At 43.9% G+C, this 25,377-nt stretch overlaps 1 protein-coding gene across 8 annotated transcripts; it reads left to right on the top strand.

Moving 5' to 3' along the window:
* Positions 1-1,080: 1,080 nt before the first annotated feature.
* Positions 1,081-24,334, top strand: pou2f1a (POU class 2 homeobox 1a). 8 transcript variants are annotated; one of them, XM_067405201.1, is made up of 15 exons: positions 1,081-1,137; positions 6,456-6,572; positions 7,505-7,570; positions 7,652-7,743; positions 8,881-9,045; positions 9,435-9,552; positions 9,629-9,720; positions 9,848-10,009; positions 10,086-10,227; positions 10,329-10,468; positions 10,901-11,086; positions 22,476-22,554; positions 22,640-22,913; positions 23,075-23,148; positions 23,252-24,329. In XM_067405201.1, the coding sequence occupies exons 3-15, from the start codon at positions 7,543-7,545 to the stop codon at positions 23,524-23,526; spliced, it is 1,827 nt and encodes a 608-aa protein (XP_067261302.1). In that variant the 5' UTR covers positions 1,081-1,137; positions 6,456-6,572; positions 7,505-7,542; the 3' UTR covers positions 23,527-24,329. The 8 variants fall into 8 exon arrangements, with proteins under 8 accessions (XP_067261302.1, XP_067261304.1, XP_067261303.1 ...); XM_067405203.1 differs by having other exon boundaries at positions 7,655-7,743; XM_067405202.1 differs by lacking the exon at positions 6,456-6,572 and having other exon boundaries at positions 1,089-1,137; positions 7,433-7,570; positions 23,252-24,330.
* The last annotated feature ends 1,043 nt before the right edge of the window (positions 24,335-25,377 follow it).

Here is a 25,377-nt window from a genome sequence, read left to right on the forward strand (position 1 = left end):
ACCTTCAGTGTCAGTGTGTTATCGGTGTTAGCTTGTTTACACAACATAATTAAACAATTATTGTGAAGGACAGCTTAGAGCTGTGCGTTTAAACCCAACAAACTAACTAAAGAAATCAAGCATTTGTGTAACTGGACCTTTGTCTCAAATCCTGGTGGTTCCTGACACAGAACATGTGACAACTAGCCCCGGCCTCCCCTGTTTAAATCTGCTTTTACACTCACATAACAAAAATCTGTTCTAAGAACGTTCCCATTATGTTATGAAAACGTTATTTCTGAACTTTCTAAAAAATATCCAGTTTATTAAATGTTTTACAAACTCTTTTTCTTGGTTATACAAACATTTATAGAACATTCCATTCATCATTCTTCAAACATTATGGGAATGTTACTTTTATGTTCTCTGAACGTTCTGCTAACATTTAAAAAAATGAACTTCCAACGAAAACGTTTCAGGAAAAAAGTTCCATGAATAATTACAATTTTTGTGCTAACGTTTTTAAGATTAAAGACCATATAACTTTGAACTAATGTTCTATTACTGGAAAAACACTTCTACTTTGAGAGAACATTGCCAGATCATGAAAAATACTATAGTAATTATAGTAAATAGTGTTTTTGAACCATACTAAAGTACTTTAGTACTTAAAATTAATTAAATAAATTTTTTGTGGTAATTCTATAGTTGCTGTGGTAATATATCAACTATAAACAAACCTCTTTACCCAATAAGCGTTTTCTACAACTATAGTGTATAATTATACTACAAATACACTACAGTTTACTGTAGTAAAACTAAAGTAGGCCTACTACAGTATTTATTACAGTTTATCAGTTCATTATAGTTAATAGTACAGTATGCTGTTCATTAACAAAGTGCTGTAAATACTAAAATTTACTATAGTATGGTTCAAAAACATTATTTAGTATATAATTTCCTTTTAGCTGAGAAACATTATTTTAAAACATTGAATTATGTGTCTGTTTTAAGTTTTAGGTCTCTCAGGGGCCGAGTGTGTGTGTGTGTGTGTGTGTGTGTGTGTGTGTGTAGCAGTAGGCGGGGTTTCACTCTCACACTAAATATTCAAAATGGCGGACAGAGGATCAACGACTCAAGATGAGCGCTCGACTGCAGGTAATTATTACATTTTACATATTCATATTCCCCCGTCCGCCTCAAGTAAACAAAAGTCAAACACACACGCCGATCGTTTGCGGACAGAATCGATCACGATGAGGAGGAATGTTGAATGTTTTGGAGATGATTTGAGTCCGTCAGCAGCAGATGAGAGTTGTTTGTCCTGAACAAAACTCTCATCTTTTGAAATGGCGCGCGCGCGCTGCATATTCACACACTCCCGTGGTTTAGCGCGGCGCGCGGGCTAACTGCTGAAGATGGGTTAAACTGGTCAGAACGGCGTGTTTTCCTCGCTGTAGATGATGTTTGTGAAGTGTTGTGAGAGAGAGTTAGCAGCGGTGCTATCACGCGCGCGCTTTGTGTCGTTCGGCCGCGAGAGAAACTCAACGGCCGCGAATTTGCATATTCATGTGTTTGTTCAGCACGCGCACGCGTGATGTAGAATAATAATTCATGACTTTAATCTGTGCTGCGAGAACTAAAAACAAAAGACAAACTTGAGCCTGTGCTTTTCCTCACCAGATCAACTGTTTGCCCTCAGGGCAACATAAATACCCCGACAGGGTCTCGCTCTCCCTGTGCGCGTGCGTGTTGGGGGTGATTTTTTCCCCCCAACAGGTAATAAATTACAAAGTGTGAAAAGTGTCTCGTGCTGAATAATTTGGGTGTGAGGAACGACATTAAAAACTACAGGAGTGAATTTTTGGATTTGCATAACATCAGCCCTGCTTGTTTAATGCTCTTCATTCTTCTGCATAATTTAAGCGTCAGTTTCGCTCCAGATGAGACGCGCGTCACACTATTTATTTATCGCGCGGATTAAATATACAGAGCTGCTCATGAATATTCATGAGTACAAACGCCGTGTTCATGAATGATTAATTTCTCCGAACTAATGCGCGCTGTGTGATTTTGTTTGGATGTTGAGTGCATGTGAGTTCTGTGGAGGATTTTACCTTGTGCTTATTTCGGTTTCTTTTGTGTCTCTCGGGAACATTACATTTACATTTATGCATTTAGCTCATTGCTGGTCCTGCAGAACATTCAAGGTGTTGTTATCCTTATGCATATTAATATGTCTCCAGTTTTTCACACAATGCAGTGCAGAATCCACATGGTTTTGGGATCTTATCCTGATGGCGAACTCTATGGATGTGCACAAGCATCGGTCATCTATAGTCTGCAAAACCACAAAACTGTTTGTGCATCCCATTTCACATAATTATGCACGATTCTACGCCATTTTGTTGTAAATAGTGCGAGTGTGTTCAGAATCCATCCTGCTCTGAAGAGCTCGAGCATTTAAAGCGGCAGATGACAAAACTAATACACAGCACTAATGCAGTTATAGTTATCGTTATCGTTCTTGATGTGAACGGGTCTGTAAACACATTTGTTCACATGCATTAGCACTTTAACCCTAACAATTTTAACTTCTGATCGGTTTAGTCGCAGTATATGGGTCACTGACGAATAGGTTAGGGTTAGAGATATAATTCATTTCGAAGTTTTATTAAGTGTTAACAATGAGATTATGTGGTTTTTATAATCAATTAACACTACTTTTGTCATTTTTTACAAGATGGACAAAATGTCGTCACCAAAAAAAAAGTCATTCGGTTTAACCAAATGTCACAATATTTTCATTCAATGCTAACAGGCTGATATCTAGCAAAAGGACAATCAAACATTTTATATTTAGTACAAGGTTTTAAAATATTCCAACATTTTCCATGTTTTATAGCGGTTGCACCGAATGACCTGATGTTTCGGGACATGCGTATGAACAAGAGAAAACATGAATTTATCAAATAGTTAAGAGAGAGTTAGTTACTTTGCTTCACGACCATGTGGTCCTTTGCAAGTGTCTGAATGATGTCACATTCTGTCACATGACTTGATCCAGAATGGTCTCTTTATATTGGTTACTCCGAATGACATCAATGAAATTAGTTTTTTCTTTAACAAAGCAACGACTTCTACACATAATTTTAATACCATTTTGCACTATGTTGATATATGATGTTATAAAATCACATATACATTTATTACATTTTAAGATATTTTAATCACTAATTAAATGGCTGTATTGGCCTTTGGACGGTTAAACTGAATGATCTTTTGACACTTCAAAATCTGTAAAAATATCTTTATATGTAGCAAAATATAATTAAAATCTTTTGAATTCAATAAAAGAGATCTAGTTGTACTACCTTACACACTCTGGGTGTCATATCTTTGTTTTTTATTATTATTATAAGATGACCCGTCATGTCATTGACCCGAATATAATGTAATGATGTCAATGTCAGTGTCATTTCTGAAACATTAACCCTCGACTGACTCTGATCTGGCCGTATATGAAAGTAAAGTTTGGGTTGTTATTACATTGAAGGCATCACAGAATTGGAGCGCGTGATTGGCAAACACAGGATGATGGGTTAATTAAAGCTGATGAATATTAATGAGTTCTCCAGGTCTAATAGAAAAGTTTGGACTGCAGTTCAGTTGAAATGTTTCTGTTCTATGAATACTTCATTTCTCCCGCGTTGTGCCTTATGCCACTTATCTGCTTGAAATTATGCAGCGCTGCGTTCAATAGTTTGAAAGGCTAATTAATTGCTTATTTAAAATTCTATTAATTAAAACATTTGCATAATGCATTGTCTGTCAGTTAGCTTACTGAAGCCCTCGCAGCGGCCGTATGTAAATCGTGTTTCTCTCAACTGTTTTCTTTTGAGTTATAAAGATCCGTCTCTCTCTCTCCGTCTGTCTGTCTCTCTCTCAGTGGGGTTGTCGTCATAGCAACAGTTTGAGTTAAAGCCACATGACTTTGTTTGTCTCTGTGTAGCTGCGCTTTAGATGCGTGTTTCATCATCATCATCTTCATTGAGCTGCGCGTCACATTCATCCGGCGCTGCAGGACGAGTTAGTGCTTGTTCAGGAGATCTACCAACTGACATACGAAAGTTGATTGTGACCTTTTATGTCAAAATTCAGGCTTTTTTCTCACAATCACAATTGTTATCTCACAATTCTGACCTTTTTTCACCATGGAATCAAAAATAAAAGGGTAACTGCGACTTTTTATCTCACAGTAGAGCTGGGCGATATGGCCCAAAAATAAAATCTCGAAAATAAAATTTTCAGAATGATTGGCCAATTCCCGATTTTGATTTTTTTTTTTATGTTTAACTAGTCAACTTAAAAATGTAACTACAATATGATTCAAGTAATATTTTCTCTTTATTAACAATCTCATTAAAAAAGTTCAGCACACCTGATCAACATGGTGTAAATGTAAAACAAATGACCTGTTATTCGTTAAATATCTTTGCAGAAAATATGCATGAAATCCGAAGGCAAATATTGTACAATCTTAAACATGTCCTTTATACTTTATCAATAATATAAAATAAAAAAAACTAAATATTTCTTAGCCAAAAAGTAATTTATTAGCATTAAATAACACTGTTATTAACAGCAAATGCTTTGTAAAAACAGAAAATAATCACCATTATGCAAACATGAAATATCAAAACTCTATCAAAAGTCGTTCTTTACAGGTTTTTCATTCCATTGCACTACTTTTCCTGTTGTTTTTATGTTTGGCGGACGTGTTTGGCTGTTGCACTCGTGTCCCGCGTCAACTCGCGTTTAATAACTTTTTTATCATTCCACTGCCGGCGTCTCGTTTTTTTTTCAAGGCAATAACACATTTCTGAGCGAACAGCCGCTAAAAAGATTACGATCTCGATTCATACACCCACTCGATCTTATTTTATTAAAGGCAATGCTTCGCCCGCATTTTTTAAACCTTTAACAAAATCATACCGGAACATTCAAATCAGAGTCTGTGCTGCCGCTGAGCCGTTTGAGCCACACAGTGGTTATTTCTATCACAGGAATACTGAGATAAAAGTTTAAAGTTAGGATATTAAACACTGATGTCTACGATAGAGATCTAAATTTTGAAGCGAACTTGGTGCTTCTAATAATGGTTGTATCATCTTACACCACTAGGTGGCGACAAGTGACTGTTAAAGCTGCAGTCTGTAACTTTTTTTTGCCGCCGAGTGGCTACAGAAATTGAAATCTACAGGTAATGCTAATATACACACAGTCACGCAATGCTGATGTTAACATTAAAGATTTGAGAACAATATAACATTAATAATAATTTGCACGGTTTGGCGTGATCCGAGCTAAACGATCGTTAGATTTAATCATCATTAGCAGCGCGATTTATTGTAGACCTAATGCTTTTTTCCTCAGTTGGTCAGAACAAAAGTGGCAGAAATGTTACTTACTTGTTCAGATGATATTTTCCAGTGGAAATTCTTATATTGGTCATACTTTCAAGAATCTGTGATTTGGGAGTTCAGTATCCACACCGGTGCGTGACTGACAGCAAACATTAGATTCATCCGCGCTGACGAGCCGTGCCGATGCACAACGCACGTACAGATAACTGTTCCGCGTATGATTGCAATCGCATGTTTATAACAGAGATGGCGACAAAGAGGAAAAATCGCGGACTGCAGCTTTAAAAATGCATTTGTCATTGAATCATTCATTCAAAAGATTCGTTCAAAAAGACTGACTCATCCAGCAATGAAACAAGTATTAATTAATTGGTCACTGAATTCATTCAAAACCATAAAAAAAAAAAATTCATTTAAATGAAACAAAATTTTCCAGCAATTAATATTTTCTCAGAATCTGTAGTGAATTACATGTTATTTTAATTAGAGATCACGATTCTGAATATAAAACTATTTGAAAACAAAAAAATCGTGCAGCTCCACCCCCATTTTTCATCTTCTCATTTTCTTGTCTTTACTGTTATTGCAGAATTTTCAACGTGTCTAATTGTTAAGTTTGCTAACATTTTTATTCAAAACTGCATTTTCCTGATTTAAAAATAATAAAATTGTGGCAAAACATTAAATTCGAATGAATCTGAAAAATCGGCCAGCCCTATCTCACGGTTTGCACTTTTTTCACTCATAAGTTTTAAATCTCACAATTTTTTTTTTTTGTGACAGAATACAAAAAAGGTAAATATGACTTTTTATACTATTTTTTTCCTCTGAATTCTGAGTTTGCATCTCGCAGTTTCCGCCTTGGAATAAAAAAAGGTTAATTTTATCTCAAAATTTGGGCTTTTTTTTTCTTTCTCACTATATATATATATATATAAAATCTCAGAATTGTAAGTTTACATCTCACAAAATCTGTTTTGGCTTCCATGACAGAATAATTTTAAAAAGGTAATTATGACTGTATCCCACAATTCCAACTTTTTTCCTCAGAATTGCGAGTATCTTGGAACTGAATTGCAAGAAAAAGGTCAGGAATGTTTTATTCCACGGCGTAAAAAGCTTCCGCAGCTTCCCTTCCTCACACGGAGCGTTGAGCAGCTGATGAAGGTGAAGGTTACCCTGGTTAGCTTGTTGTTGTTTGAGATGTTGCGTTGTATAAATGAGCTCGTCCAGTTCGACTCTGGGATGTTTAGAGACGGCGGTCATTAGCCCTCACATTCTTTCATCGTAGCTGGGGTTCAGGTTGCATGCTGGGAAGGTCCCCCCCCCACCCGGTAATTAAAACAGTCACACACGGCTGGTAATTGGCCTTGTCTCACTTCTCCCTCACTGTTGTGCTCGCCGTATCCTCCGTCCTAAAAGCTATCCAATTAATATGCTAATGAGCTGATAAATATTTATGAAAAATGTTGAATTATGCAGAAAGCTTTCAGAGGTCCGTGCGAAATGAATTGCTCGCAGAACTTCAAAGCGGCGCTCTTCTAATGAGCGACGGGGTGCGAGATTTGCATACGGCTTTAATCAGCTGCATACTGATTAACTTTCATTATGGATGCTGCGCTTCCAGCTGTAGTCTTTGTGTTTCGCTCGCCACGGAACAAACAACTTTCCTCGGAAGCGCCGGCCGGAGCGCGGGAGCCGTTCGCTGTCGCCGATGCCTCGTGATCGCTCCATATCGTAGCGCGGGTCGTGATCGCTCGTTTCTGGAGGGTTTGGGTCGAGCGGCCGCTGGTGGACGCAGGTGAGCTTCTCTTGGAATCATCTGAAGGATTCACATGTTAATGAACTCAAGCGGGCAGCGTTCGCTCTGTGGATCCCGTCAGCGCTCTATACGGTACAGACTGATTTAATGAACGTGACAGAATCAATGGAAAAGAAGATCATTATTCAGTTCAGTGTTGATTCAGTTGAGAAGTGAATCAGAGTGGGACGGTGGTTTAATACAGTTCATCTTTTACTAATTGCAGCATCTCATCAGCAAGTTTTGGACATGTAGGGAAGCTGTGAAAGATGTTCTCACACGTTTGCTCTCTGAACAGATTCTAGCAGCTGTCCAGCAGATCTGAGTAAAAGCAGCATGGAGAACCGAGCGCAAGGACTTCAAGGTGAATTGTGTTTTTATTTGCAATCATCATCTGTGTTTTTGTGTCGCTGACGCTGATGTATGACTCTCGTTCGTCTCTCAGCAGCTCAGGCCAACGGTCTGGACGCACACAAACCAAATGGACAAGCAACAAGTGCAATCAGCAACGCTCAGGCGCAGGCGCTGCTCCAGCAGGTACGGTCAGGTGACGCGTCTCCCGCCGTGTTTGTTATCGCCCGCCAGAGAGATCGGCGTGGCACGTTAATTAAACAGCGCTTCTGTCGCTCGGAAACAGGTGGAAGAGAATATGCAAATCTATGCGGAATTTATATGCGCTGCATAATGAGGTTTCGCTTAACGAGAGGAGCGCGGTCCCCCCGACAGAGCGTCGCTTTCATCACTGATGATCAGATCCGCTGACTCTAGATCAGGGCTTTCTGTCCTTTAGATTCACAGACACAAAATATGATCGTTCTGTGATAAATTAATATCATAAATGTGTAAAATATTTAGTTTCTATTACATCAGTGCTGTACTGTTACATGTAAGATGCGTTTTATTAATTTTTGATCAAATTATTTTAATAAAATTTGTTTATTTATTTGAATCATTTTTAATTTATTTATTTTTAGGATTTTTGTATTTTAATCTATTTATTTAGTTACTCAGTTTAAACTTATTTTTAATTATTTTTACACTGTTTTTATTTTTACACGAATTCTATTTATTTTAATCAGTTTATTGTAGTCTGTTTTATTTATTATTATTATTATCATTATTTATTTAAATAAAAAATAATTAATTTGAATTCTTTTTATTTTAATCAGAGTTTACTTGTTTTAATTTATTTATTTAAATCAAATTGTATTTATTATTTTTTTATTTATTCCAAGCATTTTGTATATTATGTATTCATATTTTATTTAAATAAAATTCTATTTGATTTATTTTAATTATTTTTATTTATTTTAATCATACATTTTTATTTATTTAAATATTTAATTTATTTTAATCTAATGTATTATTTATTTATTTTAATTTTTTTTAATTTTAATTTATTTTAGTTATTTTAATCTTATTTTTATTTCTTGATCTTGATTTTTCCTTTTTTTTTTTTTTTTACACAGTTTTTCTCAACTTTTTTCCAGACTAATGAAAACTATATTGTGCTTCAAACCACAATCAGCTCAGTGTAATTACAAACGGACCGTTTTAACCAATTTTAGAGTGTTGTGTACTTTTGTGCTTTTTAGTATTGCATAGTATATTATGCTTATTTCTTGTCCAGTGCTGGAGTCACATGACGGTCTGTCCCTCTCTGTCTCTGCGCAGTTGAGTTTGACCCCAGCGCAGCTGTTGCTGCAGCAGACGCAGGCGCAGCTCATCGCCGCAGCCGTGCAGCAGTCGGCCGGTCAGCAGAGCAGCACCACCGGAGCCAACATCTCCGCCTCCGCGGCCACGCCCATCACTCTGTCCCAGCCCATCCAGATCGCGTCTGTAAGTGACTGACATCTCACCCGTCCAATCAGATTCCAGATCACTGACATTCTCTCATTCTGTCGGCTGCTCATTCACGACCGGTTCAGGCCTTAAAAAATAACAAACAGAACTAAAGCAGCACAACTGTTTTCAACACTGATAATAATAATGTTTCTTGAGCATCAAATCATCATATCAGAATGATTTCTGAAGGGTCATGTGACACTGAAGACTGGAGTAATGATGCTGAAATTCACAGGAATAAATTACACTTTGATGGAAAACAGCTGATTTACATTATAATATTTCACAGTTTTTACAGTATTTGATCAAATAAATGCAGCTTCAGTGAGCAGAAGAGACTCTTTCAGAATGATTAATGCACACGTCTCTCTCTGTCTCCGCAGCAGCTGCAGCCGCAGGGTTTGAACCTGCAGCAGTTCGTGTTGGTTCAGCCGGGTCACTCCATCAGCCCTCAGATTCAGCCCCAGTTCATCATCTCTCCGTCTCCTCAGGGTCAGACCGGTACGAGTGTCTCCATTAGACTGATGCTGCTGCTCTTCAGCGTTTCTAACCCGTGCTGTCCTCCTCCTGCTCTCAGGTCTCCTGCAAGCTCAGAATATCCTGACTCAACTACCTCAAAGCCAAGCCAGCCTCCTGCCCGCTCAGACCAGCATCGCTCTCACCACACAGGTCTGACCGATCCACACTCACTGTAGAGAGGAAAAGCAAACTGCTCGTGCTTCAGTCTTTCTGCTGTGAAGTATTTACTTTCGTAAAGTAAGGCTGAGGTTTGATGCTGTGTTCGTGATGTTTGCAGGCGGCCACACCGACGAGGAAGATCGCGGCCATGCCGTCTCCAGCGGCTCCCGCTCCGAAGCGTGTGGACGGCCCGTGTGTGGAGGAGGCCAGCGACCTGGAGGAGCTCGAGCAGTTCGCAAAGAACTTCAAACAGAGACGCATCAAGCTGGGCTTCACTCAGGTGAGCGCGTCATCCACACTCGTGCGTCGTGAGTCGCGCCGCGTGACGCTGACGTGTGCTGTCGCGTGTGTTTCAGGGTGACGTGGGGTTAGCGATGGGGAAACTCTACGGCAACGACTTCAGCCAGACCACCATCTCCAGATTCGAGGCCTTGAACCTGAGCTTCAAGAACATGTGCAAACTCAAACCACTGCTGGAGAAGTGGCTCAACGACGCAGGTTAGGTGCAGTACTGTCCTCATGGACACACACTGAATGTTAAATACTGTAAACACAGGCTGTCATAAATAACTTCACATTCTTGCTCTGTTTCTCCGCAGAGAACATGTCGGCTGACTGCGTGGTGTCGAGTGCGAGCGAGATGTCTCCGGGTCTCTGCGAGAGTCTGAACCGGCGGCGTAAGAAGCGCACCAGCATCGAGACCACCATCCGTCTGGCGTTAGAGAGGAGCTTCCTGGAGGTGAGTGACGTCTACTGACCACTAGAGGGCAGCAACACTGCACTGAGCTCTGCCCCTCTCACATTTATGAATAATTTCCTTAAAATCACACCTAAAACTGTCCATTTTATATTTGTATACTTGAGAATATACAAAGCAACAAAAGTGTTATACTTAAAATTAAACTTTAAGGTTCAGTGCAGTTTTCCTTCAAAGACAGCCATAAATATTAGTATTGTAATTTTAGTTGTCCTGTAAAAATTTTTATTTTACTGTTAAATAATACAGTAGTAAAATTTCTTATTGTTTAATAGCTTAAATTAATTTAGTGGCGGGAGCATGGACCACTTGACAATATTTTGCAGATTATTCCAAGCAACAGAAGCGTTGTGGTTAGTCATTGAGTCGTGTGAATGGCGTGATGACGTGAAGCGGTTTCTTTGTGATCTGCAGCAGAGTCAGAAGCCGTCATCGGAGGAGATCACACTGATTGCGGATCAGCTTAACATGGAGAAGGAGGTGGTGCGAGTTTGGTTCTGTAACCGCAGACAGAAGGAGAAGAGGATCAATCCTCCCAGCAGCTGCATGGGATCGTCCGCGTCAGCCATCAAAGCCATCTACAGCACCTCCAACACTGCGGTGCGTCACGAACCAGAGTCACTTCACATCTGTCACACACCATATGAACCAGAGTCATTTTACATGTCAGTCACACACCATATGAACCAGAGTCATTTTACATGTCAGTCGCACACCATATGAACCAGAGTCACTTCACATGTCAGTCGCACACCACATGAACCAGAGTCACTTCACATGTCAGTCGCACACCACATGACCCAGAGTCACTTCACATGTCAGTCGCACACCATATGAACCAGAGTCACTTCACATGTCAGTCGCACACCATATGAACCAGAGTCACTTCACATGTCAGTCGCACACCATATGAACCAGAGTCACTTCACATGTCAGTCGCACACCATATGAACCAGAGTCACTTCACATGTCAGTCGCACACCACATGACCCAGAGTCACTTCACATGTCAGTCGCACACCACATGACCCAGAGTCACTTCACATGTCAGTCGCACACCACATGACCCAGAGTCACTTCACATGTCAGTCGCACACCACATGAACCAGTCACTTCACATGTCAGTCGCACACCATATGAACCAGAGTCACTTCACATGTCAGTCGCACACCACATGACCCAGAGTCACTTCACATGTCAGTCGCACACCATATGAACCAGAGTCACTTCACATGTCAGTCGCACACCATATGAACCAGAGTCACTTTACATGTCAGTCGCACACCATATGAACCAGAGTCACTTCACATGTCAGTCGCACACCACATGAACCAGAGTCACTTCACATGTCAGTCGCACACCACATGAACCAGAGTCACTTCACATGTCAGTCGCACACCACATGACCCAGAGTCACTTCACATGTCAGTCGCACACCATATGAACCAGAGTCACTTCACATGTCAGTCGCACACCATATGAACCAGAGTCACTTTACATGTCAGTCGCACACCACATGAACCAGAGTCACTTCACATGTCAGTCGCACACCACATGAACCAGAGTCACTTCACATGTCAGTCGCACACCACATGAACCAGAGTCACTTCACATGTCAGTCGCACACCACATGAACCAGAGTCACTTCACATGTCAGTCGCACACCATATGAACCAGAGTCACTTCACATGTCAGTCGCACACCATATGAACCAGAGTCACTTCACATGTCAGTCGCACACCACATGACCCAGAGTCACTTCACATGTCAGTCGCACACCACATGACCCAGAGTCACTTCACATGTCAGTCGCACACCACATGAACCAGTCACTTCACATGTCAGTCGCACACCATATGAACCAGAGTCACTTTACATGTCAGTCACACACCACATGACCCAGAGTCACTTCACATGTCAGTCACACACCATATGAACCAGAGTCACTTTACATGTCAGTCACACACCATATGAACCAGAGTCACTTCACATGTCAGTCGCACACCACATGACCCAGAGTCACTTCACATGTCAGTCGCACACCATATGAACCAGAGTCACTTCACATGTCAGTCGCACACCATATGAACCAGAGTCACTTCACATGTCAGTCGCACACCACATGACCCAGAGTCACTTCACATGTCAGTCGCACACCATATGAACCAGAGTCACTTCACATGTCAGTCGCACACCATATGAACCAGAGTCACTTCACATGTCAGTCGCACACCACATGACCCAGAGTCACTTCACATGTCAGTCGCACACCACATGACCCAGAGTCACTTCACATGTCAGTCGCACACCACATGACCCAGAGTCACTTCACATGTCAGTCGCACACCACATGAACCAGTCACTTCACATGTCAGTCGCACACCATATGAACCAGAGTCACTTTACATGTCAGTCGCACACCACATGACCCAGAGTCACTTCACATGTCAGTCACACACCATATGAACCAGAGTCACTTTACATGTCAGTCACACACCATATGAACCAGAGTCACTTCACATGTCAGTCACACACCATATGAACCAGAGTCACTTTACATGTCAGTCACACACCACATGACCCAGAGTCACTTCACATGTCAGTCACACACCATATGAACCAGAGTCACTTCACATGTCAGTCGCACACCATATGAACCAGAGTCACTTCACATGTCAGTCACACACCACATGAACCAGAGTCACTTTACATGTCAGTCGCACACCACATGAACCAGAGTCACTTCACATGTCAGTCGCACACCACATGAACCAGAGTCACTTCACATGTCAGTCGCACACCACATGACCCAGAGTCACTTCACATGTCAGTCGCACACCACATGAACCAGAGTCACTTCACATGTCAGTCGCACACCACATGACCCAGAGTCACTTCACATGTCAGTCGCACACCATATGAACCAGAGTCACTTCACATGTCAGTCGCACACCATATGAACCAGAGTCACTTCACATGTCAGTCGCACACCACATGACCCAGAGTCACTTCACATGTCAGTCGCACACCACATGACCCAGAGTCACTTCACATGTCAGTCGCACACCACATGAACCAGTCACTTCACATGTCAGTCGCACACCATATGAACCAGAGTCACTTCACATGTCAGTCACACACCACATGACCCAGAGTCACTTCACATGTCAGTCACACACCATATGAACCAGAGTCACTTTACATGTCAGTCACACACCATATGAACCAGAGTCACTTCACATGTCAGTCGCACACCACATGACCCAGAGTCACTTCACATGTCAGTCGCACACCATATGAACCAGAGTCACTTCACATGTCAGTCGCACACCATATGAACCAGAGTCACTTCACATGTCAGTCGCACACCACATGACCCAGAGTCACTTCACATGTCAGTCGCACACCATATGAACCAGAGTCACTTCACATGTCAGTCGCACACCATATGAACCAGAGTCACTTCACATGTCAGTCGCACACCACATGACCCAGAGTCACTTCACATGTCAGTCGCACACCACATGACCCAGAGTCACTTCACATGTCAGTCGCACACCACATGACCCAGAGTCACTTCACATGTCAGTCGCACACCACATGACCCAGAGTCACTTCACATGTCAGTCGCACACCACATGACCCAGAGTCACTTCACATGTCAGTCGCACACCACATGAACCAGTCACTTCACATGTCAGTCGCACACCATATGAACCAGAGTCACTTTACATGTCAGTCGCACACCACATGACCCAGAGTCACTTCACATGTCAGTCACACACCATATGAACCAGAGTCACTTTACATGTCAGTCACACACCATATGAACCAGAGTCACTTCACATGTCAGTCACACACCATATGAACCAGAGTCACTTTACATGTCAGTCACACACCACATGACCCAGAGTCACTTCACATGTCAGTCACACACCATATGAACCAGAGTCACTTCACATGTCAGTCGCACACCATATGAACCAGAGTCACTTCACATGTCAGTCACACACCACATGAACCAGAGTCACTTTACATGTCAGTCGCACACCATATGAACCAGAGTCACTTCACATGTCAGTCGCACACCATATGAACCAGAGTCACTTCACATGTCAGTCGCACACCACATGACCCAGAGTCACTTCACATGTCAGTCGCACACCATATGAACCAGAGTCACTTCACATCTGTCACACACCATATGAACCAGAGTCACTTTACATGTCAGTCGCACACCATATGAACCAGAGTCACTTCACATCTGTCACACACCATATGAACCAGAGTCACTTCACATGTCAGTCGCACACCATATGAACCAGAGTCACTTCACATGTCAGTCGCACACCATATGAACCAGAGTCACTTTACATGTCAGTCGCACACCATATGAACCAGTCACTTCACATCAGTCGCACACCATATGAACCAGAGTCACTTCACATGTCAGTCGCACACCATATGAACCAGAGTCACTTCACATGTCAGTCGCACACCATATGAACCAGAGTCACTTCACATGTCAGTCACACACCACATGAACCAGAGTCACTTCACATGTCAGTCGCACACCATATGAACCAGAGTCACTTCACATGTCAGTCGCACACCACATGACCCAGAGTCACTTCACATGTCAGTCGCACACCATATGAACCAGAGTCACTTCACATCTGTCACACACCATATGAACCAGAGTCACTTTACATGTCAGTCGCACACCATATGAACCAGAGTCACTTCACATCAGTCGCACACCATATGAACCAGAGTCACTTCACATGTCAGTCGCACACCATATGAACCAGAGTCACTTCACATGTCAGTCGCACACCATATGAACCAGAGTCACTTCACATGTCAGTCGCACACCATATGAACCAGAGTCACTTCACATGTCAGTCGCACACCACATGACCCAGAGTCACTTCACATGTCAGACGCACACCACATGACCCAGAGTCACTTTACATGTCAGTCGCACACCATATGAACCAGAGTCACTTCACATGTCAGTCGCACACCATATGAACCAGAGTCACTTCACATGTCAGTCGCACACCACATGACCCAGAGTCACTTCACATGTCAGTCGCACACCATATGAACCAGAGTCACTTCACATCTGTCACACACCATATGAACCAGAGTCACTTTACATGTCAGTCGCACACCATATGAACCAGAGTCACTTCACATCTGTCACACACCATATGAACCAGAGTCACTTCACATGTCAGTCGCACACCACATGAACCAGAGTCACTTCACATGTCAGTCGCACACCACATGAACCAGAGTCACTTCACATGTCAGTCGCACACCACATGACCCAGAGTCACTTCACATGTCAGTCGCACACCACATGAACCAGAGTCACTTCACATGTCAGTCGCACACCACATGAACCAGAGTCACTTCACATGTCAGTCGCACACCACATGAACCGGAGTCACTTCACATGTCAGTCGCACACCATATGAACCGGAGTCACTTCACATGTCAGTCGCACACCACATGACCCAGAGTCACTTCACATCTGTCACACACCATATGAACCAGAGTCACTTTACATGTCAGTCGCACACCATATGAACCAGAGTCACTTCACATCTGTCACACACCATATGAACCAGAGTCACTTCACATGTCAGTCGCACACCACATGAACCAGAGTCACTTCACATGTCAGTCGCACACCACATGAACCAGAGTCACTTCACATGTCAGTCGCACACCACATGAACCAGAGTCACTTCACATGTCAGTCGCACACCACATGAACCAGAGTCACTTCACATGTCAGTCGCACACCACATGAACCAGAGTCACTTCACATGTCAGTCGCACACCACATGAACCAGAGTCACTTCACATGTCAGTCGCACACCACATGAACCGGAGTCACTTCACATGTCAGTCGCACACCATATGAACCGGAGTCACTTCACATGTCAGTCGCACACCATATGAACCAGAGTCACTTCACATGTCAGTCGCACACCATATGAACCGGAGTCACTTTACATGTCAGTCGCACACCATATGAACCGGAGTCACTTCACATCTCTGTCGCACACCACATGACCCAGAGTCACTTCACATCAGTCGCACACCATATGAACCAGAGTCACTTCACATGTCAGTCGCACACCATATGAACCAGAGTCACTTCACATGTCAGTCGCACACCACATGACCCAGAGTCACTTCACATGTCAGTCGCACACCACATGACCCAGAGTCACTTTACATGTCAGTCGCACACCATATGAACCAGAGTCACTTCACATGTCAGTCGCACACCATATGAACCAGAGTCACTTCACATGTCAGTCGCACACCACATGACCCAGAGTCACTTCACATGTCAGTCGCACACCACATGACCCAGAGTCACTTCACATGTCAGTCGCACACCATATGAACCAGAGTCACTTCACATGTCAGTCGCACACCATATGAACCAGAGTCACTTCACATGTCAGTCGCACACCACATGACCCAGAGTCACTTCACATGTCAGTCGCACACCACATGAACCAGTCACTTCACATGTCAGTCGCACACCACATGACCCAGAGTCACTTCACATGTCAGTCGCACACCACATGACCCAGAGTCACTTCACATGTCAGTCGCACACCACATGACCCAGAGTCACTTCACATGTCAGTCGCACACCACATGACCCAGAGTCACTTCACATGTCAGTCGCACACCACATGACCCAGAGTCACTTCACATGTCAGTCGCACACCACATGAACCAGTCACTTCACATGTCAGTCGCACACCATATGAACCAGAGTCACTTTACATGTCAGTCGCACACCACATGACCCAGAGTCACTTCACATGTCAGTCACACACCATATGAACCAGAGTCACTTTACATGTCAGTCACACACCATATGAACCAGAGTCACTTTACATGTCAGTCACACACCACATGACCCAGAGTCACTTCACATGTCAGTCACACACCATATGAACCAGAGTCACTTCACATGTCAGTCACACACCACATGACCCAGAGTCACTTCACATGTCAGTCACACACCATATGAACCAGAGTCACTTCACATGTCAGTCGCACACCATATGAACCAGAGTCACTTCACATGTCAGTCACACACCACATGAACCAGAGTCACTTTACATGTCAGTCGCACACCATATGAACCAGAGTCACTTCACATGTCAGTCGCACACCATATGAACCAGAGTCACTTCACATGTCAGTCGCACACCACATGACCCAGAGTCACTTCACATGTCAGTCGCACACCATATGAACCAGAGTCACTTCACATCTGTCACACACCATATGAACCAGAGTCACTTTACATGTCAGTCGCACACCATATGAACCAGAGTCACTTCACATCTGTCACACACCATATGAACCAGAGTCACTTCACATGTCAGTCGCACACCATATGAACCAGAGTCACTTCACATGTCAGTCGCACACCATATGAACCAGAGTCACTTTACATGTCAGTCGCACACCATATGAACCAGAGTCACTTCACATCAGTCGCACACCATATGAACCAGAGTCACTTCACATGTCAGTCGCACACCATATGAACCAGAGTCACTTCACATGTCAGTCGCACACCATATGAACCAGAGTCACTTCACATGTCAGTCACACACCACATGAACCAGAGTCACTTCACATGTCAGTCGCACACCATATGAACCAGAGTCACTTCACATGTCAGTCGCACACCACATGACCCAGAGTCACTTCACATGTCAGTCGCACACCATATGAACCAGAGTCACTTCACATCTGTCACACACCATATGAACCAGAGTCACTTTACATGTCAGTCGCACACCATATGAACCAGAGTCACTTCACATCAGTCGCACACCATATGAACCAGAGTCACTTCACATGTCAGTCGCACACCATATGAACCAGAGTCACTTCACATGTCAGTCGCACACCATATGAACCAGAGTCACTTCACATGTCAGTCGCACACCATATGAACCAGAGTCACTTCACATGTCAGTCGCACACCACATGACCCAGAGTCACTTCACATGTCAGACGCACACCACATGACCCAGAGTCACTTTACATGTCAGTCGCACACCATATGAACCAGAGTCACTTCACATGTCAGTCGCACACCATATGAACCAGAGTCACTTCACATGTCAGTCGCACACCACATGACCCAGAGTCACTTCACATGTCAGTCGCACACCATATGAACCAGAGTCACTTCACATCTGTCACACACCATATGAACCAGAGTCACTTTACATGTCAGTCGCACACCATATGAACCAGAGTCACTTCACATCTGTCACACACCATATGAACCAGAGTCACTTCACATGTCAGTCGCACACCACATGAACCAGAGTCACTTCACATGTCAGTCGCACACCACATGAACCAGAGTCACTTCACATGTCAGTCGCACACCACATGACCCAGAGTCACTTCACATGTCAGTCGCACACCACATGAACCAGAGTCACTTCACATGTCAGTCGCACACCACATGAACCAGAGTCACTTCACATGTCAGTCGCACACCACATGAACCGGAGTCACTTCACATGTCAGTCGCACACCATATGAACCGGAGTCACTTCACATGTCAGTCGCACACCACATGACCCAGAGTCACTTCACATCTGTCACACACCATATGAACCAGAGTCACTTTACATGTCAGTCGCACACCATATGAACCAGAGTCACTTCACATCTGTCACACACCATATGAACCAGAGTCACTTCACATGTCAGTCGCACACCACATGACCCAGAGTCACTTCACATGTCAGTCGCACACCACATGACCCAGAGTCACTTCACATGTCAGTCGCACACCATATGAACCAGAGTCACTTCACATGTCAGTCGCACACCATATGAACCAGAGTCACTTCACATGTCAGTCGCACACCATATGAACCAGAGTCACTTCACATGTCAGTCGCACACCATATGAACCAGAGTCACTTCACATGTCAGTCGCACACCATATGAACCAGAGTCACTTCACATGTCAGTCGCACACCACATGACCCAGAGTCACTTCACATGTCAGACGCACACCACATGACCCAGAGTCACTTTACATGTCAGTCGCACACCATATGAACCAGAGTCACTTCACATGTCAGTCGCACACCATATGAACCAGAGTCACTTCACATGTCAGTCGCACACCACATGACCCAGAGTCACTTCACATGTCAGTCGCACACCATATGAACCAGAGTCACTTCACATCTGTCACACACCATATGAACCAGAGTCACTTTACATGTCAGTCGCACACCATATGAACCAGAGTCACTTCACATGTCAGTCGCACACCATATGAACCAGAGTCACTTCACATGTCAGTCGCACACCACATGACCCAGAGTCACTTCACATGTCAGACGCACACCACATGACCCAGAGTCACTTTACATGTCAGTCGCACACCATATGAACCAGAGTCACTTCACATGTCAGTCGCACACCATATGAACCAGAGTCACTTCACATGTCAGTCGCACACCACATGACCCAGAGTCACTTCACATGTCAGTCGCACACCATATGAACCAGAGTCACTTCACATCTGTCACACACCATATGAACCAGAGTCACTTTACATGTCAGTCGCACACCATATGAACCAGAGTCACTTCACATCTGTCACACACCATATGAACCAGAGTCACTTCACATGTCAGTCGCACACCACATGAACCAGAGTCACTTCACATGTCAGTCGCACACCACATGAACCAGAGTCACTTCACATGTCAGTCGCACACCACATGACCCAGAGTCACTTCACATGTCAGTCGCACACCACATGAACCAGAGTCACTTCACATGTCAGTCGCACACCACATGAACCAGAGTCACTTCACATGTCAGTCGCACACCACATGAACCGGAGTCACTTCACATGTCAGTCGCACACCATATGAACCGGAGTCACTTCACATGTCAGTCGCACACCACATGACCCAGAGTCACTTCACATCTGTCACACACCATATGAACCAGAGTCACTTTACATGTCAGTCGCACACCATATGAACCAGAGTCACTTCACATCTGTCACACACCATATGAACCAGAGTCACTTCACATGTCAGTCGCACACCACATGAACCAGAGTCACTTCACATGTCAGTCGCACACCACATGAACCAGAGTCACTTCACATGTCAGTCGCACACCACATGAACCAGAGTCACTTCACATGTCAGTCGCACACCACATGAACCAGAGTCACTTCACATGTCAGTCGCACACCATATGAACCAGAGTCACTTCACATGTCAGTCGCACACCATATGAACCAGAGTCACTTTACATGTCAGTCGCACACCATATGAACCGGAGTCACTTCACATCTCTGTCGCACACCACATGACCCAGAGTCACTTCACATCAGTCGCACACCATATGAACCAGAGTCACTTCACATGTCAGTCGCACACCATATGAACCAGAGTCACTTCACATGTCAGTCGCACACCACATGAACCAGAGTCACTTCACATGTCAGTCGCACACCACATGACCCAGAGTCACTTCACATGTCAGTCGCACACCACATGACCCAGAGTCACTTTACATGTCAGTCGCACACCATATGAACCAGAGTCACTTCACATGTCAGTCGCACACCATATGAACCAGAGTCACTTCACATGTCAGTCGCACACCACATGACCCAGAGTCACTTCACATGTCAGTCGCACACCATATGAACCAGAGTCACTTCACATGTCAGTCGCACACCACATGACCCAGAGTCACTTTACATGTCAGTCGCACACCATATGAACCAGAGTCACTTCACATGTCAGTCGCACACCATATGAACCAGAGTCACTTCACATGTCAGTCGCACACCACATGACCCAGAGTCACTTCACATGTCAGTCGCACACCATATGAACCAGAGTCACTTCACATCTGTCACACACCATATGAACCAGAGTCACTTTACATGTCAGTCGCACACCATATGAACCAGAGTCACTTCACATCTGTCACACACCATATGAACCAGAGTCACTTCACATGTCAGTCGCACACCACATGAACCAGAGTCACTTCACATGTCAGTCGCACACCACATGAACCAGAGTCACTTCACATGTCAGTCGCACACCACATGACCCAGAGTCACTTCACATGTCAGTCGCACACCACATGAACCAGAGTCACTTCACATGTCAGTCGCACACCACATGAACCAGAGTCACTTCACATGTCAGTCGCACACCACATGAACCGGAGTCACTTCACATGTCAGTCGCACACCATATGAACCGGAGTCACTTCACATGTCAGTCGCACACCACATGACCCAGAGTCACTTCACATCTGTCACACACCATATGAACCAGAGTCACTTTACATGTCAGTCGCACACCATATGAACCAGAGTCACTTCACATGTCAGTCGCACACCACATGAACCAGAGTCACTTCACATGTCAGTCGCACACCACATGAACCGGAGTCACTTCACATGTCAGTCGCACACCATATGAACCGGAGTCACTTCACATGTCAGTCGCACACCACATGACCCAGAGTCACTTCACATCTGTCACACACCATATGAACCAGAGTCACTTCACATGTCAGTCGCACACCATATGAACCAGAGTCACTTCACATGTCAGTCGCACACCATATGAACCAGAGTCACTTCACATGTCAGTCGCACACCATATGAACCAGAGTCACTTTACATGTCAGTCGCACACCATATGAACCAGAGTCACTTCACATGTCAGTCGCACACCACATGAACCGGAGTCACTTCACATCTCTGTCGCACACCACATGACCCAGAGTCACTTCACATCTCTCAGTCGCACACCACATGAACCGGAGTCACTTCACATCTGTACTTAAACCCTAGCTGCAGACAAGTGAAGTGAGTGATTGATTATTGACTAGTGATTGCTTGTGTTCAGGTGTCCAGCGGCACAAACACACTGACGGTGAATTCTGTAGTTCCACTGAGCGCCAGCAGCATCTCAAACCTCACGCTCGGTGCGTTACTCCTCCTTTCACAGTTTCATTCTCCTCTGTACTCCTCATGTGAGCTCATGAATCATGTTTAATGGATGTGCTGTAGGTGGCGCTCTGGCTCAGGTGACGTCACACACTCCGTCGGTCATCTCCATGGCTCCGGCCATCGCTACGCCCGCCCCCACTGTGACATCACCATCACTGACCACGTCCGTTACCGCTGTGAAACAGGAGTTGAGCGCAGTTTCCTCGGCAACCACGGTCACGCAGGGGGCGGGGCAGTTGCTGGTGACGGGCACAGGACTGGGTGGAGCTAATCTGACTGCTGTCACTGGGGGTTTGAACCCAACGATTATAACGCCCTCGCAGCTGACGCAAGGGTGAGTGTGTGTGTGTGTGTGTGTGTGTGTGTGTGGTATTATGGGATGTGTCTCACAGAAACATGTTGAAACTTTTCCAGGTCACATTTCTGCCCCAAACAAAAAGATGAAAAGTAAGAGGTGTGTTTATCATGTGAATTTCTGCTTGTGTTTCTGTGCAGTGGGACGCTGCTGAGTTTGACCCCTGCTCTGGGAAACACATTGATGAACAACAACACACTGGCCACCATCCAGGGTATGACCTCTGACCTCTGTCCGCCTGTCCAACATTATCTCTTTAAATCAATGTGTATTGTGGAAAAAATCACTATATAAATAAACCTGCGGTGTTTTGTCAGCAGCTCTCGCATCGGGCGGCGCTTTGCCTCTGACGTCCATCGACGGAAACACCGGCCTGCTGTTCGCCAACACCAGCGCAGGAAACCCCGCCTCCGGCCTGATGACCACGCCCTTCTTCCTCAATCCGTCCGGCTTCTCTCTGCTGCCCGCCAATCTCCTGTCAGCGGGCGGGGCTGGAGGCGGAGCTCTCAACCTGCATGTGACCAGCGACGTGCAGCAGAGTCCTGTTGCTACGACGACGAAGAACGTGGCCTTGGCCTCGAAGGCTCAGTGAGCGCGTGCGGCTGCGATTAATCCTGTTGCTATTACCAAAAACACTTCTGACCGCTGTAGCGAGCGCAGGACTGACGAGCGACCGGCGGTTTGTTGAATGATGCTGCGCGCTCTTGGACACGGTCAGGATGGAACTTTATTTTTGCATTATTTCTCAAACTAACGTCTAAATTAACCAAAAATGTGAGACACTTTGATGACGGCAGATTCTTCACGAGAGATTATTTGACGTAACAGAGTTTATATTGACTTTCTACGAGGGTTCTGTTGTTTTTATTTGCGGCTCTGTGAAGGGCCGATTGTAGATTTATAACCAAAAGCATTTCAGATGTTTTATGTTGCGTGTTACTGCAGCGCGTCGGTGGAGGTTCTGCCCGATGACTTTTTAAACTAGTACTCTAACTCGACATCACTTTATAAATACGGTTAGAAGGCTTTAAACTAGTAATAATCCGTCACAGTGAGCGCGTCTCCTGTGAGAAATGCAATCTGTCACACGTTTGTCTGAACACTGATTCTGTCTGTAGTGTTGATGTGAATCAGCGGCGGCAGAGAGACGACTTCATTCAGCATGAATCTATTAAATCTGTGTGATTCCACCTCATGGATGTTCTGTCTCATCAAATGCTGGGTGTTGAACGTTTATTTCCCATGTTTCTAGTGTTCAGTAACGTGACGACGGCCTGTTTGAAGCCTCCGGATCGACTGATCTGACAGCAGCTTCACGAACACTACAGCATCTTATACAGAATTTGCACGTGAATCTCACCAGACTTGTGTTTGAGATTCTATGGAAGCTTGTTGAGAATGAAAAAAAAAAATTGCAACATCTCAAAATTGACTTTTTCTAGCAGTTCTGAGACTTCCAAGTTGAAGAAACCATGTTGGAGTAACCAAGCCAGCAAGTCTGACTTGGAAAGAAACCAAGCTGGATTTGCCGGGTTTCATAGTTGGACTTCCCAGGCGTTTTAAGAAATCAAATTGGTTTATCTGGTTTCTTGGGAAATACGACTCCAAGTCATAATTCTGTGAAGTACCTTTTTTATTTTTTATTCTGTTAAACAAGCTTCCATAAGACTGACTCGACACAAAACTGCTCCTTCAGTCTGTGATGCTGCAGAGATTTCTTTGGATTCCGTTTGTATTTTTCTGTCTTTTGAGAATCATTTGAGAATCGCAGCGTTTCTGTGCTGAAACAGAATCACAAAAGAAGCTGCAGCCAAAGTCAGTCTCTGTTTGAGTTCGTTCTGCCGTCAGCGAACAGAGACGTGTAGCGTACAGGTGAGGTCAGAGGTCAGCGCGTGTGTTTGTATAAATACCTCCAGCACTGATGTTAGATCCAAGAATACTACTGTGTACAGTCTCTTTTAACTCGTTTTTACTTCATTTGTGTCTTTTTTTTACTCTCACGAACACGTTCTGTTGAATCGACGGAGTCTCGTTGTTTTTATCTGCTTCCAGCAGTCTGTGGTGGAAACTTCAACATGAAAATATCTGCATACGATCCGTTCTGATGTTATTTATACACATGAAACTGTTGAACAGAAGGCGGCGACATTGATCTATTAATATCGTTCGTTTCCATTCTGCTTTTGTCTCACGCCGGTGAAGTTTAATATATGAAATATTTCAGTGATTCATCTTTAGTGTCTTTATTGTTTTCTGCAGGAATGAAAAAGCAGATGAAAACCAAAGATTCATCCGTTTCTTTATCATCTTTATTCGAACACCCACAATATATACCAGGATTATATATACAGTAAATATATGAATATGTGAAAAAAAGTTTATTTTGTGGTTCCCAAAGCAAAAGTCCTCTTGAGGATGAAAACCAAAGATTATTCACTTTCTC

This window comes from Chanodichthys erythropterus, chromosome 12 (genome assembly GCF_024489055.1).
Source record: "Chanodichthys erythropterus isolate Z2021 chromosome 12, ASM2448905v1, whole genome shotgun sequence".
Taxonomy (NCBI): Eukaryota; Metazoa; Chordata; class Actinopteri; order Cypriniformes; family Xenocyprididae; genus Chanodichthys; species Chanodichthys erythropterus.